The sequence below is a fragment of the Festucalex cinctus genome, chromosome 11, assembly GCF_051991245.1.
Source record: "Festucalex cinctus isolate MCC-2025b chromosome 11, RoL_Fcin_1.0, whole genome shotgun sequence".
NCBI classification, from domain to species: domain Eukaryota; kingdom Metazoa; phylum Chordata; class Actinopteri; order Syngnathiformes; family Syngnathidae; genus Festucalex; species Festucalex cinctus.
The window spans coordinates 19,098,715-19,114,881 of NC_135421.1; the positions used below are offsets into that span (position 1 = coordinate 19,098,715).

Consider the following 16,167-nt stretch of genomic DNA (forward strand, 5'->3'; position numbering starts at 1 on the left):
GGCATACTGTCGAATCGTGTGTCCTCTCTTCTATTTCGATGCTCGAAATCGTGACGTAATTTCGATCGATTTCGATAAAAAATCGAAATCGTGACACCCTTAATATATATACATGTATATATATACATGTATATGTATATATAGTTATAACTGCAGCAGCTCCTAGTGCTCAACACATTCTCTGTAGTGGAAATATGAAAATATGAGATTTGAAGAACAGTTTGTACTCTGTCAATGGTTCTCAACCCTGGTCCTTGGGGACCCCTATCCAGCCTGTTTTCCATGTCTCCCTCAGGCAACATTGGTAAGAATTGTTATCAGGCTTCTCCAGAGCTTGCTGATTAGCTGATCATTTGAGTCACCTGTGTTGGCGGAGGGAGACATGGAAATGGGCTTTATCGGAGTAGAGTTGGTGACAGTCACGGAGCAGAGAAGCGCCTAATCAGTGACGTGCCTTTGTTATTTGATCGTTACATGTGCTCCAAATAATTTTACTGTCATTGCTTTGGCATCCCCTCTGGCGCTGCCTCTATGCGCCGCATATGTTGCATACACCCTTTTTGCGCCAATGCATGCAATTATGAAAGTGTGTAGTCATGACGCATATTCAGCATTGGGAAAACAGTAACCCCAACTATACTGAGCTAGCATTAGCTAACGTCAGCCACACCGCCCACATTGGTAGCATTACTTACTATAACACTAACTGTTATCAGTTTGATTTATTTTGGAATGTGTCAGAAAATTAACAAGCTGTTATTTGTCATTTTCATCATTTCCAATTGAGGGGAAAATAACGAATCATACGGCCTGTTGAGAAGGTCATAAAATAACGTACGGCTAAAATTCATGCGAGTGAGTCGTGAGTAAGTGGTGAAACGTCACTGATTCGTGCGAGTGTAGCATGTGTGCATGATATGGAGTGCAGATGGGTCTGCGGTTATTGGCCGGCTGGATGTCACAAAAGGTGAACGGACGAAACCCCGGCTTAGCGATTCTCACGTCAGTGTGCAGGATCTGACGCATGATCTCCGTGACCAGGCTTGTTAATCTGTGTTATGGAGTCAGGTGACAGATGAGAAAGCCTGGACAAACATCAGGATTACAGATGCTCCATAGCAGCGATTCTCAACTGGTGGGTCGGGATCCAAATGTGTGTGGCGGACATCTTGTAAAAATTAGGAGGTGTTTTTATTTTTTATTTTTATTTATTTATTTTTTAATTATAATGCTTTGGCTATAACTCTTCTCTGTCAGTGAAAGAAAGTCCATTGACGAACAGTGCCACTTTTGAATTTACATGTGTTAAGGAAACACTACAGATAGTAACTTTCAAACACTCTCTCGTTCTCTGCCTGGTGTCTTTCCCCCAGGAAGCAATTCTAGACATCAAACAGATCCGAGTGTGCTACCTGAGGACCTGGTTCATCCCTGACGTCATCGCTGCCTTCCCCATTGGATACATCCTGCTCTTTGCGGTAATGAGAAGCATCATTATAATAATACACATCAGATGGTAATAGTGTGTGATTGTGTTTAGGATTTACATTATCACAGTGATGACAACCCTTCCAAGACCACCAGGATGATGAGGATCCTCATGTTTGTGCGCATCCTCAGCCTCATACGACTGGCGCGAGTGTCAAGGCTGGTCCGCTTCTTCAATGAGGTGGAGAAAGTAAGTGGACTTTGTAACTCTTTACGCCTGAGATTTCCAGGAACATTTAATTTCTTGGTACTAGATACTTTTCGGCCCCTAAAGGTTTCTGGATCACTCAAAAGTACAACCCATAGCTACGTCTTATTTTTTTACAATGGTGTTTACTGTTTGCACGACAAAACAAAAGTTGCAGTCCCATACATTTAGAGCTGAAATGTACCTGGACCTTTGCAAAGCACTACCCACGAAGGGTCTTATTTTGGGCCAACAATGGTTCCTTCCTGTATTTCAAACTTAAAACGGTCCTCCAAAGATTTCTAGTTATAGGTTAAAAAGTTCCTCACCTATTCCTTAGGTATCAAACGCAAACTTAGAGGTTGTGCGCCTGTTCTTCCGCATCCTGTCCCTCTTCATGATGATCTTCCTGCTGTGCCACTGGAATGGTTGCATCCAGTACTTTGTGCCCATGCTGGAGGAGTTCCCCACAGACTGTTGGGTCCGCAAGGAGAACCTGATGGTACGCTCCATGTTTGGCTCGTACAGTGCATGCGACGTGTTTGTTATCCATTAGGATTTCAAATGGTTTCTTCCAGAATGCCACAGTCATCGTGAAGTACTCTTGGGGGGTCTTCCGAGCTCTCTCGCAGATGATCGCGCTGTCTTACGGATCCATGGATGCTCCAACAAGTGCGTACATATATTGCTTGGAAACCTCACAGTAATCGACATTGTAAGTAAGAAAGATTTCCATGGTCCAAACACACAGTGGTCCTCCAAAATTCCAACATACTACCTCTGTAATAAGGTCTTCTTATGGTTCTGATAAATTACCCAATAATGGCTGCAAACTTAGACAGTAGTTTCTACTGTCCAACTAGACAAAGGCCCTCCAAATGTTCCAGGAGCCTTAAGTGTGTCCAAGTTTGATATTTGTCCACAAAGGTTCTCGAACCACTCAAAAGTACTACCCTCTGAGAAGGGTCTTATGTTGACCCCGACAAATTACCCTGAACGAAACTGAGACCCCAAAGTTTTTCTGGATCTCTAGACTACTTGTAGTTCCTGGAATTAAAAGGTTCTGCTACAGGTTCTCCAAAGCTCCCTGGACCTCCTAAAAGTATTACACCCTGAGCAGGTTTTTGTTTTGACCCCAGTGAATTGCCTCAGAACTGAATTTAGTCTGAAGCTGTATGTCTGTAATGCAGTTGGTGTTGTTGTAGATTACGTGGAGATGTGGATCGTGATGGTGAGCATGGTGTCCGGGTGCCTGATGTACACGGTGCTGGTGGCCAACGCCACAGCCATGATTGCAAACGTTGACCCTGCTGCCAAAGAGTACAAAAGCAAGGTAAACAGTGCTATTCATTTCCTGTGACATTTGAAACGAGATGATTGAGGTCGAATCAGACAAACACGAAAAGAAAAAGAAACACAAACATGGATAGAAGCAATTGGTACAGAAACAGAAACAAGTCGAGGTAGCAGTACTTGTAGTGTTGTCTGTTCTCTGAAGTGCAAGTGGATCTGTCTTTGCAGATGAGTCGCTTGGAGCACTACATGGCCTTCATGAAACTCCCACCAGAGCTGCAGTTGCGCATCACCAACTACTACCAGGCACGTTACGGAGGGAAATGGTTTGATGAGAAAGAGGTCATGCACACGGTGTCATCTGCCTTGAAGGAGGTAACAACAATAACACACTTCCTTCTTTACTCACCAAATCACATATCCCTGAACGCAGAATGCCTGCTCAATTTCCCTTTGGACTTTTTTTGCGCTAGCAAATCCTGACCGTGATGTGCAGCCGCCTGCTGAGGAACATGCCGTTGTTCCGGAACAAAGATGAGAATGTGATCATTAGCATGGTGCAGAGACTGGATTATGAGGTGTACCAGGAGGGGGACGTCATCATCCGGGAGAACGCGCCCGGAGACCGCATGTTTTTCATCGACCACGGCCAGGTGCTGGAGGAGAACGATGACTTCCACAGGGAGCTCTGTGACGGAGACTTCTTTGGAGGTACACTTGGGTCATTTGGTTTTTACACTAGAGATGACAAACTGAAGCGTATGAACACTTCAGGGGTACAAAAACAGATAGCACAGGTGTGGTGCAGGTACAGGTGAAGTTACAATACAGGTATAGAAACAGATGCACATACACATGCAAACAGAAACAGGCAGGAACATCAACTGGACCAGGTACAGGAACTAACAACGGATACAGTACAGTTATGAATATAGTTACAGAAACAGGAGCATGTACACGTTTATGGGTGCTGGTCTAGATACAGATACGCACTTGTATGGAAAAGCACTGACAGAAACAAATGGAAACAACAGGAACAGATACACACACAGGTACAAATCATATACCCTAAAAATGTGAAAGAGGTACAAGAACAGAAATGTACTGAAACAGGGACAGATACAGGGATCGAAACAGAGAAATATTCGGGTAAAGGAATGGTTATAGAAACACTCAAAACAGGTACCGCTATAGCTAAAGGAACATGAACAGAAATGTGGACAGACACAGGGACAGCAACAGGTACAGAAACATCCTGCCTGCTTTCGCCAACATGATAATCCAGATTGCTAGATAATGTTTTTCTGCAGTTGTTATGAGACGAGGGGTGAATTTGTGTGTCATGTCGTGTGAAACATTTTCCAAATCTCTCTGTCGTCATCTGTCGCTCTTCAAATTGTTTCCAGCAAAACTCCTTAATAATCCTCAAACGCAACTGTGATTTAAGAAAGTGAACAGCAGGTTTTCATGGATTATCTTCCCTACCGGCATGCTGTTCCTGCTGTTGGTTGTTGCCATACGCGAAATATGGTCGTTCTTTCAGGAGGCATATTAAAACCAAATACTGTAAATTCATTTAATACCCTTTGGGAATTCAGTGCCAGTGACCCCTGCTGGTTGGGGGCATTAGCATTTGTGTCGTTTATGCTCACAACACTCAGTTGACCCTTTTCAAGGGTGACAAAAACAGTACTATCACCTTCACATGAAACTGATACAGACATGAAAAAAGTTACAGGTATAGAAAAATAGGTACATAAATATAGACACAGAAACATGTACACGTCTAGAAACAGATACAGATAAATAAAAACATACAGAAAAAGGTACAGCAACGGCTACGAAAGCAGATAGCAGTAGGCCAACAGAAAACAAAAATCTAAAAACAGATACAGGAACAGCAACAGCAACATCTACAGAAACAGGTACGAGTGCAGAGACAGGTATGTGTACAGCGAGAGAAACAAACAAGTGTATTCACAAATACGTTCAGGTACCAAAATATAGGTTTTTGAAAATTCGAGTACAAAAAGAGATGAACAAACATGTATAGGTACAAAAAGAGACTGAGAACCAGGAATAGAAACAGGATACAGCCAGAAACTTACGATCCTGATTAAATGATGTTGTTCCTATTCACGTTTTCATAATGTAAAGACAAATAATCTGTGTCAAAAAAAACTATTGCTGTACTCTGGAAATGTAATTAACCACATGCAAAGGGCTATGATGTGAGCATCTTTTAAAAACAAAAGTAAACACTGCATCTTCTCCAGTTAGGGGGATTTGTTTAATGCTCAGGCTATAAGTCCTTCTCCTAGCTTAGCAGGCTTTCCGCATTAGGGGGGAAAAAAAGTATTTATTTTTTTCTGTTTCTCTAACTTGGGATTAATTGTCAGTTCTGTTTCCCCATCACTGCTTGCTCATTAACTGTGACTCTGCCTGGCGCGCGCGTGTGTTCACCAGAGGCGTGCGTGCTGTCCAGAGGCAAACATCTGGCCACAGCGAAGGCGCTGACCGACTGCCAGTGTTTCAGTCTGTCCTGGGACGACTTTCAGGAGGTGTTGCAGGCCTACCCAGACATGCGCAAGGATTTGGACAAGATGGTGGAGCTGGATGTGAGATTTGCGTGAAGAAACAGCAGGAACAGATCATACAGAATATTACATTGGACACCAGGGGTGGGCAAACTTTTATTCTCTAGGGCCACCTTTTTAATTTTATTTTCAAATTGTATAAATATACTGGTATATATTTTTATTATTTGTTCCACAGAAATAATCATTCTCACTTTATTTAATGATGTATTGTCAATGAACCAATTATTTAATCAAATAAGTTAAGAATCGTAAACGTACTATTTAAGTAAAAGTTTTCATTTGGTTGATAAAATGAAAGTTAGAATGTAAAATACAGTGGTATGTCGATTTATGAGTGTCCCCAATGATTTTGAGATGCCGAATTAAAAAATGGAGTGTCTCATACTTTGCTGATTTAGTTGCATCCCTCATTTTAGTAATCACAGTAATATCAATAAAGACCATCAAATAGTATCTGTTCCCTTGTGAATCTTGCAGTTTATTTGCAAAACCTGCACAGATGGTGCAAACTATTTTTGGTTAAAATAAATAAATAAACAAATAAATGGGAGTACAAACACATTCTGGACACTCTGAAATTTAAGGTGCCGGCGCATTGCGTACTTGTATACTTAATACTTACTTACTTACTTGTGCAATTGGGATAGATAGGATTGTTGTTGTTGTTGTTATATGGAAACCAATCACATCCTACTGACACAACAGACTAGTCACTAGGCAAAGAGATTCACAGGTGAATGTCCCACCCACCAAAAAAAAAGTTATTGTTTCCACCACAATTATTATTTATTCACGTTATGAACATTTTTGGCTCCAGCACGTGTAGGGACGCCTCACGATCGATAAGGGGCGCTAACGTACATACATACATACAGCAAAGAAGAAGAAGCAACACTTCCTGTGCGGTGGCAGAGGCGCCAAACATCAAACCGTCCGTTTTCCCAACGCCAAAAATCAGCGTTTGGAGTAGTTTTCTTCACATTTATGTGGCCGTTACCGCTTTGAAAATGGACCCCAAGTTGGAGTTTTTCGCCAAGTTGAAGAAGTTGTGCGGAACGCTGGAAACGGAGACTGCCCGGCTCCAGCAAACCATTGAAAATCGGCACGACAGCGGAGACAGCGGTCAGTGAGTCACACAATTTTTCCGACGCATATTTGCATTCGACACTATTAAGACAACAAGATCGATATACTGTATGGCCATTTTCCATTTCTCCCCCAGATGCGTCAGCGAAAGCCATGCGAGCCTATCACGATTTCAACTGCGACGTGTTGGGCCTCAAGGTGAGGACCAAAACAAGACGAAAGTGCGCCACAATATGTCTTCTTTTTAGTCAGATGTTTTCTTGCCTGACATTCGTCATCCCAGTGATGCTTAAATGTATTTAAGGGTATTTCTTAACAAGTTTCATTTTCTACCATTCCGGAGTTAAAAAGAAAAAAGTATTAGCCATTCAAAAGCGAGAAGAAAGTCACTTCCGGATAAGACTGTTTTCTGACCTGACATTCTTCGTCACGTGTAGTTTAAAAAAAATAAATAAATAAAAATTGAAAGATAAATCATATTTGAAGTATCTGTATTCGAATTAGTGTCTATTTGATTTAAATTGTACAAATGTACACACTAAAAGAAAAAAATGCAGAATTAAGTAATACTTGTTTTGTCTGTAAATTTACAAACCATTTACAATAAATTCTTTAAAATATGCAAGTTTTTAGGAGTTATGATGGTGTCCTCACGGTTATGTCACCTAGACATTGGTTGTGTGGAACAGATGTACTATTAATTCATAGATGGTAAGAATTGTCCTTACAGTCTTTCACATGGCACAAAGGAGTGAGAAGTGTATGTGGGTTGCAGGGTCAGCTGCAGGATGAGCTGAGTAAGCAGAAAACACACAAGACAGAGGTGGACACCTTCATCCATGCCTGCAGGGCCATGCAGACCAAGGTTGCCCACGACGTGTGCGCGCTCACGGACCACTTTGAAAAATATGGATACCAAGCTCCCATAGAGGTACACACCCCTAACGGTAAGTAATAGTGACCAGATATAAAAAGAAATCCAATACAAAATTGATATTTACTCGCTGAAAGTAGAAGTACAAATAATCAGTTGCAGGGTCGTTTTCAAATGTGTTACAATGTTAAACAACTCAAAAAGTTGAAACAATTTGAAGTTCAACCAATTGCTTTATGGGGCAAAACATACTGAAAATCCACAAAAAAAAGGTAATCATCCTGATTAGCACAAGTTAAATGAGACCTACTTGAGCTATTTGTTTGCACGCTACATGTAGCCAAAGATGGGTTGTTGGAGGACAAAGAGAATGAACCTGAAAAAGAGGGCCAAGATGATGATGATGATGATGATGAGGTGGTGGCAGTGGAATGCAGCAAGCTGCCAACGCCACCTCAGGCAACGGCACCTTCCAAATGCGCCATCCCCACGCGCACCCCCAAGTTGTCCGACTTCGGCCTGTGTGAGCTGGATCTCCGCCGGAACATTTCAGCGTACCGCCAGCCACCCGCCATGCCCGAGGTGAGCCTCCCGCGTATGAGCGTGCCCACGCCACTTCCGCCCACACCCAAGTGCGCGCTGCGCATGGATGAGGATGAGATTCGCACACCCCAAATGATAGACTTTGGCCTCTCCGAGGACACCATGTGCCTTTACACTGAATTCACCATGGATCTCTTCAGGAAGAAGAATGTTGACATAAGGTACAAAGAGAAAAAAATAACGTCTCTCTTCCAGCGGTGGGTACTTCTGTCGCTCCGTCGGCCCAGTTGCTGACGAATTGCTCACATTTTCTCAGAAAGATTTATGACGCAAAGCCTTTAAAAATTACACTGATAGTTCTTGTATTTTTTCGGCGCTTCTTGTCATAAAGCGGACACCAAAAATGTGGGCATCAATGGTGGGGCCGATGGAGAGAGTGAAGTGCCCACATTTGCTTTCCGTGTATTTTTTATTTTTATTTTTTTTAACATTTCATTTTTTTACTTGTTCTTCTGCAGACCAGCACAGGACCTCCTGAAGCCACCAGACCCCGTTGTGAGTGAAAGTCCACAAGAAGAAGGTAAGCAAATTAACAATGTCAGTCACAAAGTATATATTAAGATGCAAAACACAGAATAATATTTCAGAAATGGGCATATTTTAGAGTTGCTGAAAAGTTGTACATTTAAAAAAAAAAAAGTATAGATTCAATTAGTAATTTTTTATTTTTTATTATTTTAGAAAAAGGAAGCATATTTAAGTCCTGCTTTTGTGGAGAAAGATGTTTTCACAAGGAAAAAGTTGCATATTTCTGATTTTTAAAAAAACTTTTTTTTTTTTGGGGGGTATAGTTTCAATGGAGAAGTCCTGTATTTTCAGGATAAACTGTTCACTTTTTTTATTTTTATTTTTTAAGAAAAATAATATGTTCTCCATATGAAAATAGTGATTTTCTCGCGAAAGCTAGCTATTAAAAGAGAAAAAAAAATTTGGGAGTTGTATTTTCAGAAAATGTATTTTAAATGAAAGAAGTCCTATAATATAAAATTAGGTTGGATTGTAAATATTCAGGGAAATGGTTGTATAATATAGAGTAAGGGTGTCACGATTTCGAATTTTTATCGAAATCGATCGAAATTACGTCACGATTTCGAGCATCGAAATAGAAGAGAGGACACACGATTCGATGCCCCCCCCCGCGCCCGCCGCCACCGCCGCCACCGCCACCGCCGCCACCGCCACCTCCCAGGAAAGCAAATGAGACGCAGCCATTCAGCTACTAGCTAACGGCACTTGTTAGCTGACTTCTCCTGCAGTCATGATGGCAAGCGCGGACAGACACAGCAATGGTGCTTCAAGCCGCTCCCGCTTCTCTCGTCACCAGTTTGGAAACATTTTGCGTTCCCGGTGAGTTATGTCGACAACGTTCACGTTGTCGATAAAAAGACCACAGTTGCAAGATATGCTATGTGCGCGTACTGTACTCGGCCACGGTGTTACGCCCGGCTCGTCAAGGGGAAGGGAAGTAACACAATAACAGAAAATATAGAGTAGATAAACACGGGTCGACTTTAACATCTGAGTAGTTTTAATTGAAATTTCAGGCAGGGGTTTGACAAGGGAGTGAAAGTGGAAGGTGAACAAATAATAACCGCATTTGACAGAACTGACAGAACGGAGGAGAAACAATAACTAATAGGGGTATAATACACGGATACACAATAGCGTCGCGCTGGCACAGTCGTCCAATCGGAGTGTCGCGCTGGCACAGTCGTCCAATCGGAGTGTCGCGCTGGCACAGTCGTCCAATCGGAGTGTCGCGCTGGCACAGTCCTCCAATCAGAGTGTCGCGCTGGCGCATTCAAACTGAATGGCCCGAGCCGCCAGCCGTAACAACGGGAAACACGACAAACATGACGGGACATTTACGCAGGCATCACAAAGATTTAGATTTATCAAATTCAACTAGAAGTGGGAAAACAACGGTCCAACCAACTATTTCATCCTCATTTACAGTGAAACTTCCACACACTTCAGCTCGCGCGAAACGCCAGATCCATAGGTCTATTTATAGCAGCAGACCTGCAGCCTTGGAAAACGCTGGATTCAAACATTTAATTAGTGTACTTGAACCACGCTACAGTATGCCCAGCAACTGTAAATGTTGGGATATAGTTTGTTCAGGCTGTATTTGTTCCATGACTTTGGATACAATATATTTTTTGTTGTTGTTGCACATTGCACATTATTTTAAGAGGAACGCACAGCACACTGTTGTAACCAAAAACAGTCAATAGATGGCAGGCACCCACTGTGACTTTTTGTTTTTGTTTTTTTATTTTTTATTTTACACTTCAGTAAGAACAAGACGGTTAACTTTATATTGTAAATAAATTCTTTGAATTTGATCATTCCTGCCTAATGTCAATTATCATATATTACATAAATTTACACAAAAATAATATGGAAATTGCATCACCTATATGTAGCCGATCTTTTGAAATAAGATTTACTGTACAATGAATAGAACCAATGATCATAGACTAGCCTTAGCCTACAGAAGCATATGCCTCTGTGTTATAAAGTGGGGGAGCGGAGAAAAAAAAAAAAAAAAAAAAAAAAAAAATCGAAAAAAAAATCGAATCGTGACCCCAAAATCGAAATTTAAATCGAATCGTGGAGTTGGCGAATCGTGACACCCCTAATATAGAGTAAAAAGTCTGATTTCTGAGGAGGCAACTTATTGAATTTTATTTTAGAAAAAAAAAAAGCACAATATTCATGTGAAAAAAATGCATATTTGGGTGTATTAAAAAACACTTGAGGGGAAAAAATCCTATATTTTTTAGGAAGAATTTGTCAATTCTGAGAAGAAAATTTGGTATTTTTTAGATAATTAGTGAAGGAATGCCTCCTTTTTTACCTATTAACATGAACATATTTACATAAAACGCATTACATTTACAAAATATATTTACCAGTACAGACTATTTTTCAATAATTACGCCTTCATGTCTGTCATCGGTAGAAATTTTGAAATCTCCTGAGCCGCCTGTGTTCTGCACGCCGGGGTTGAAGATCAAAACAAACGGCCATTGTTCCCCACCGCCACCACGTGTGGCAGAGGGTGACGCCCAATCTCCGAGCGGTGCCAACCAGCTGCCCGGCACTCCCGAGACGCCGGACTTGAAAACTCCCTCCTTAAAACGACTACTCAGCATCAAAAAGGTACAACAACTCAATCGCAGTGCCAGGACACTAAGTGCCCTTCGCTTCGTGTTTCACTTGTTTTGCAGCACAAGCTCATGGTTGCGGAACGCACGGACAGCCGCGCCATACCATTTCTCGAGACGCCAATTGACGGTGTCGTCTGTGGCCGAAACGCATGGGAATACAACGTGCCGGAATTGCGTATCCCGGGTGTGCAGGTGCTGGTGCTTTCATAGAAAATTGTACCGGAAAGACATTCACAAGAGTTCAGTTCGATTCGATGTTTTTTTTCCCCCCCAATTTACTTCAATCCAATATTGATTAATAATGGAAAATCAATTCTTAAATATCAAGGACATGATTAAAACTCCACAAACACTAATTTCCAAATTAACTTTTTCAGAGGCAGTATCTCGTTAAATGATTTAGTTTATTAATGAAAGTAATGTGTTTTAATCACTTAGGTGGTTACAAAAACACTGACTCAGCAAGGATGAGATGAAATATTTTCATAATTCAAATTCAACAGTTGTAAATATAAATTAAAAAGATTCTGAATTATCTTAAAGTGCAATAAGTCAGGTCTTTCATAAATGTAAGAAAATACTTTTAAATTCATGTGTACAGTAAATTACAGAAAATGCTAAAAAAAGAAATCTGGCCATTAAAATTCTATTTTCTTATGAATTTATGGGAAATAGATATTAAAATATCGATTCACGGTTTTATGAATCGATATCGGGCTTGAAAATGAAAATTGATATCGATTATGAGAATTATTATTTTTTTTTTTACCCAGCTCTAATATTTTGAGAGAGAAATGCAGTTAGAAAAAGAAATTGATTTTTTTTTTGTCATATTTTTGTGGGAAAAATGTAGTAAATACATTTTGAGTTTATATTTAATTTCTACAAAATGTTTGTATATTTTTGAAAGGTCCTATATATTTACAATAGAAACGTTAAATCATTTTCTTGGCAGTTTATGTGAAAAATGTCAATTTTGCTGCAATTTTATTTTATACCGCCCTCAGCTGTTGACTGAAATTGACATCAGACGTGGCCTCGGGCCCGCATTGACTCACCTATCTTATGTATTTGGTCATGTGACATTCACAATGCGAGCCCCAGCGCAATTTGAAATCGGTTACCGTACGAAATGGCAGCGTCCTGTGGTTGAGTTGATAAGTATAGTGAAAAAGTCAGACTGATTTTTGTAAAATAGTTCCACTGTATTTGCAAGCATTTTTTTTTAGTTCAGACAGTGTGCATCAGATGAAATTGATAAATCATCCAGCCATATTCGTTTGCGTCTCTCCTTCCGTAGGGTAGCGTGGACTCTGACGGAGCCACGCAGGACTTTCATCTAAGCCCCCCTCGAGCCAAGAGGGAGCTCTTTGAGATCAGCACACCCGAGATGCCCGATCTCAGCTCCGTCACGCAGGACATCTGCAAAGTATGCCGTCATCTGACAAGTTTTTTTTTTTTTTTTAATTATCAGGTATTATTGCATCTTGACTTGCTTAAGTGTGGGTTTTGTTTCTGTAGCTTGTGATGCAGTCTCAGAAGCCGCCAAAAAGAGCACAACACAAAAGCAGGTACTGTCAACTGTTAAAAGAACTACCTGTCAAGAGCATGACATTTTTTTTCTAGTTTTATATTTGTCATGGATGGATTGGACAGTCATGACTTACCCTACTTACCCTAGTATAGTAGAGTTTATAAATGAAACTGAAAAATGAGAAGAAGTGGCCATTTGGTCTCTCGTTTTTCTTTTTAATTTTTGTGATAATTTACTTGGATCGACAGGTAAGTCTCATTTTACTTCTGTGATGATGTAAGTTACATTTTGTTTTTTGTTTTTCTGGTGATTAATAGTCATGACTATCTCATTTTAGCTTTAGCCTAGTAATGTGTTTCTTTTCAGTGTCATTTTCGTGGTGGCGGCCATTTGTGTTTTCTCAATTTTCTTTAACGATGGACAATTATGACTTATTTTCTTTTGTCTGTTACAGTGGAAAGTGTGTCATTTTCCTTTTTATTTTTTTTATTTTCATTTTTCTCTTGGACATTTTCTCGCTTCGTATGTTGTATGTCTGAGAATGAACGGTTGTGGTTATTTTCTTCTTTCCCACGATTCTTGCATTTGCTCCTTTTTGGTGCTATTTGAGTGATGGCCAATTTAATATTCTATATAAAATAATCTCTCATTTACCTGTTTCTGTGATGATCGACAGCATTTATCGTTTGACTTCTGTGATGACTGATCGTTAAAACTTTATCTTTCTGCTTTAACTCTAAGATGATGGGTAGTGTACATGTTTGTGTTCGTAGATGTGTGAGTGCTGTTTCCAAGCAGGAGTTTGACAGTTTGCCAGCGTTTATGAAGCAGATTACGTTGAATAACCTCAACCAGGCGGTCTGCAACATCAACAAGTACTTGGTCCTGTGTCCAGGTCAGTTTCCGTTCACGGTAAAAAAAACAACAACAACAAAAAAACTACAACATTACTTTTTCCACATTTTGTTTTGTTAGTTATTGCAAATGCAAAATGGGTTGACCCTGACTGCCCCCACCCACCACAAAAAAAATAAAAATAAAACTACAAACTATTCACCACAATGATGTTATTGTCATTTTTTTTATATTTATGCAATAGCTTTTTAAAAAAGGACTCAAAACATTCTCTTAAAAAAAATTTTAAAAAAAATTTTCCTGGCTTTTTTTTTTTTTTTTAATTTAGATTTTTATCCCGTTTTACTGTGCTTGTATTTTTTTTTTTTGATTGTTGCTTGAACTGTGCACTTGAGATTAATTTTATAAATGTCAAATGTGTGATAAGTAAAATGTATTAACGCTATATTAAAAATAAAATTTTATATTACTGAACTTGTGCATCCTGTTTCTGCTGTTGCAGTACACGTCATAAATTCTGTTGATTGGACATGTTTCGGAAAGGCGCATAAAGACTTGAGGCTGTCAATCAGTGGTGTCCAAACTCTGTCCTCGAGGGCGGGAGTCCTGCTGGTTTTGGATGTTTCCCTGCTCTAACACACCTGTTCCAATGAACAGGATTGTTGTCAGGCTTATGCAGAGCTTGCTGATGGGCATCAGGTGTGTTGGAGAAGAGAAGCATGCAAAACCTGCACGACTCCAGCCATCGAGGATTGAGTTTGGACACCACTGCTGTAAAATGCTGCCAGCGGTGCATCGACCAAGTATTGATTCCTTAAATTTTTATAGTAAGATATTTTTGAACATTTCGAAAAAGCCTTATTTGTGTCGTAATGACGCGTTGTGTAGAATTCTGAGAGAAAATAAATGTATTATTTTGAAATAGGACTGACCTTACAAAATGTGGGGAAAGTAAAGCATTGTGAATAATCATGGTGCCTTGCTCAGCCTTAAGTTAATGCAAATGAAATGAAGACTTGAATTGACCTTCTAGAGAGGAGCATGCGGGAGTTAGCGACGGAGGAGCTGAAGAACATGATGGACATGGGCATCAAGGCGCCCGTTTACATGTTGTGCTTGAACGAGCTGAAGAGGCTTGAGCACGTGGAAGGAGCGCGGAGCGACGCCATCTACAAGCTCAACTTGTGCAGCTGAGTGTGCTTTTTATGGCCATAAGTGACAGATAATAGACATGCAAGTTAGTAACTATTAATCCACAAGATCGGCGTCATTTGCACGTTAAATGCATTTTATTTGTGTGAATAATAAAATGTTCCTAACTACTATATATATATGTATATTGTTATCCACTTGCCACTTTTGGTTGCAATTTTGAAAAGTGGATGCTTATTCACTTTTAAGTGGAATTTAAAACAATTCCAGGGTGTCTGAATGACATGCTTTTGTCAAAGCAAACAGAAGATCGAGAATTATAGCACATTGACATGAGAGAGGGAAGCAATGCCAATTTAGTCCGTCGCGATCAAAATTTGATTTATGGCCTCATTCGCTTTGATGTCCTTTATGACGTAGGATGAAACGATAAAAATGATCGATCGGGGGTCAAGAGGTCACGATCAAAAGGCCTGGTATGACGTAGGATGAAAGGGAACGATAAAAATGATCGATCGGGGGTCAATAGGTCACGATCAAAGACTTTTTTTGATGACGTATGAAAGGAAAACGATAAAAATTAGGGTTAGGGTTGCTTCCCTCTCTGACATGTACGGAGCGAGGTGGACTGGAGTCATGCAAGTGAGACTGTTCTCCTCAGCCCCCCTCTACTGCGTGGTGTGCAAATATAGTTTGGTGTGACGATAACTAAAGTAGTTAGGGCAACTTCACCGAGCAATCAACTATGTGCCCCTCATCAGATGCTAGCACTGCAGCTCTACTTAAATTCTACCTGTGATTACATTTAACTATGATCCCAAAACAATTTAATATTTCAAATTCATCTTACAGCATTCATCATAATTTTACAGATTTGAATGTTTAAAAAAAAGAACAGAAGAAATGAAAATTGTACCACTGTAAATTCCACAAACAACCTAGACCAAGTTAATTCACTGACAAAATCTTGTCTGGCAAGATGTCACTTCCAACATCCTTTGATACAAATTAATGCATTGCCTTTCAAAAGCGCTTAAAGGTTTTTCAGTGAACAGCTTTAAATAGAAAAAGAAAAACAGTATTAGATGAATTTGTGAATAGTAAATGCATTTTCCCCCCTCTTCCATTTATGTACTTAGAACAGAATATAGAACAAGCATTAGTATGCACATCGCAACAGAAGTGCATTCTAGAACCCTCATGAAGCTTTTAATTCAAAATAGTGTAAATAGCAAACATCACGAGCCGTTGTTTGAAATGTGTGTGCGCGTATTTGATCAGGATTTCCCAAAAATTGAGGAAAACCACACCATGTCATA

At 40.1% G+C, this 16,167-nt stretch overlaps 2 protein-coding genes across 4 annotated transcripts in view; both read left to right on the forward strand.

Annotated features, from left to right (window-relative positions):
* The window catches only part of hcn5 (hyperpolarization activated cyclic nucleotide-gated potassium channel 5), a 9,920-nt gene extending 3,901 nt beyond the window's left edge, over positions 1-6,019 (forward strand). Inside the window, exons 3-10 of one of the 2 annotated variants that reach the window (XM_077537733.1) lie at positions 1,374-1,478; positions 1,541-1,678; positions 2,016-2,177; positions 2,254-2,347; positions 2,881-3,008; positions 3,197-3,343; positions 3,442-3,679; positions 5,435-6,019. In XM_077537733.1, coding sequence (XP_077393859.1) covers positions 1,374-1,478; positions 1,541-1,678; positions 2,016-2,177; positions 2,254-2,347; positions 2,881-3,008; positions 3,197-3,343; positions 3,442-3,679; positions 5,435-5,601 — 1,179 coding nt within the window. In that variant the 3' untranslated portion in view covers positions 5,602-6,019. The remainder of the gene's footprint in view (positions 1-1,373; positions 1,479-1,540; positions 1,679-2,015; positions 2,178-2,253; positions 2,348-2,880; positions 3,009-3,196; positions 3,344-3,441; positions 3,680-5,434) is intronic. The other variant, XM_077537734.1, reaches the window with a different exon arrangement.
* Positions 6,020-6,415: 396 nt separating this feature from the next.
* Positions 6,416-15,023, forward strand: ska3 (spindle and kinetochore associated complex subunit 3). Of its 2 annotated transcripts, none has more exons than XM_077537235.1 (11): positions 6,416-6,690; positions 6,791-6,852; positions 7,430-7,601; positions 7,869-8,292; positions 8,590-8,651; positions 11,100-11,299; positions 11,368-11,499; positions 12,608-12,736; positions 12,829-12,878; positions 13,615-13,736; positions 14,730-15,023. In XM_077537235.1, exons 1-11 carry the CDS (start codon positions 6,576-6,578, stop codon positions 14,888-14,890), a joined length of 1,629 nt encoding a protein of 542 aa, XP_077393361.1. In that variant the 5' UTR covers positions 6,416-6,575; the 3' UTR covers positions 14,891-15,023. The 2 variants fall into 2 exon arrangements, with proteins under 2 accessions (XP_077393361.1, XP_077393362.1); XM_077537236.1 differs by having other exon boundaries at positions 7,869-8,277.
* The last annotated feature ends 1,144 nt before the right edge of the window (positions 15,024-16,167 follow it).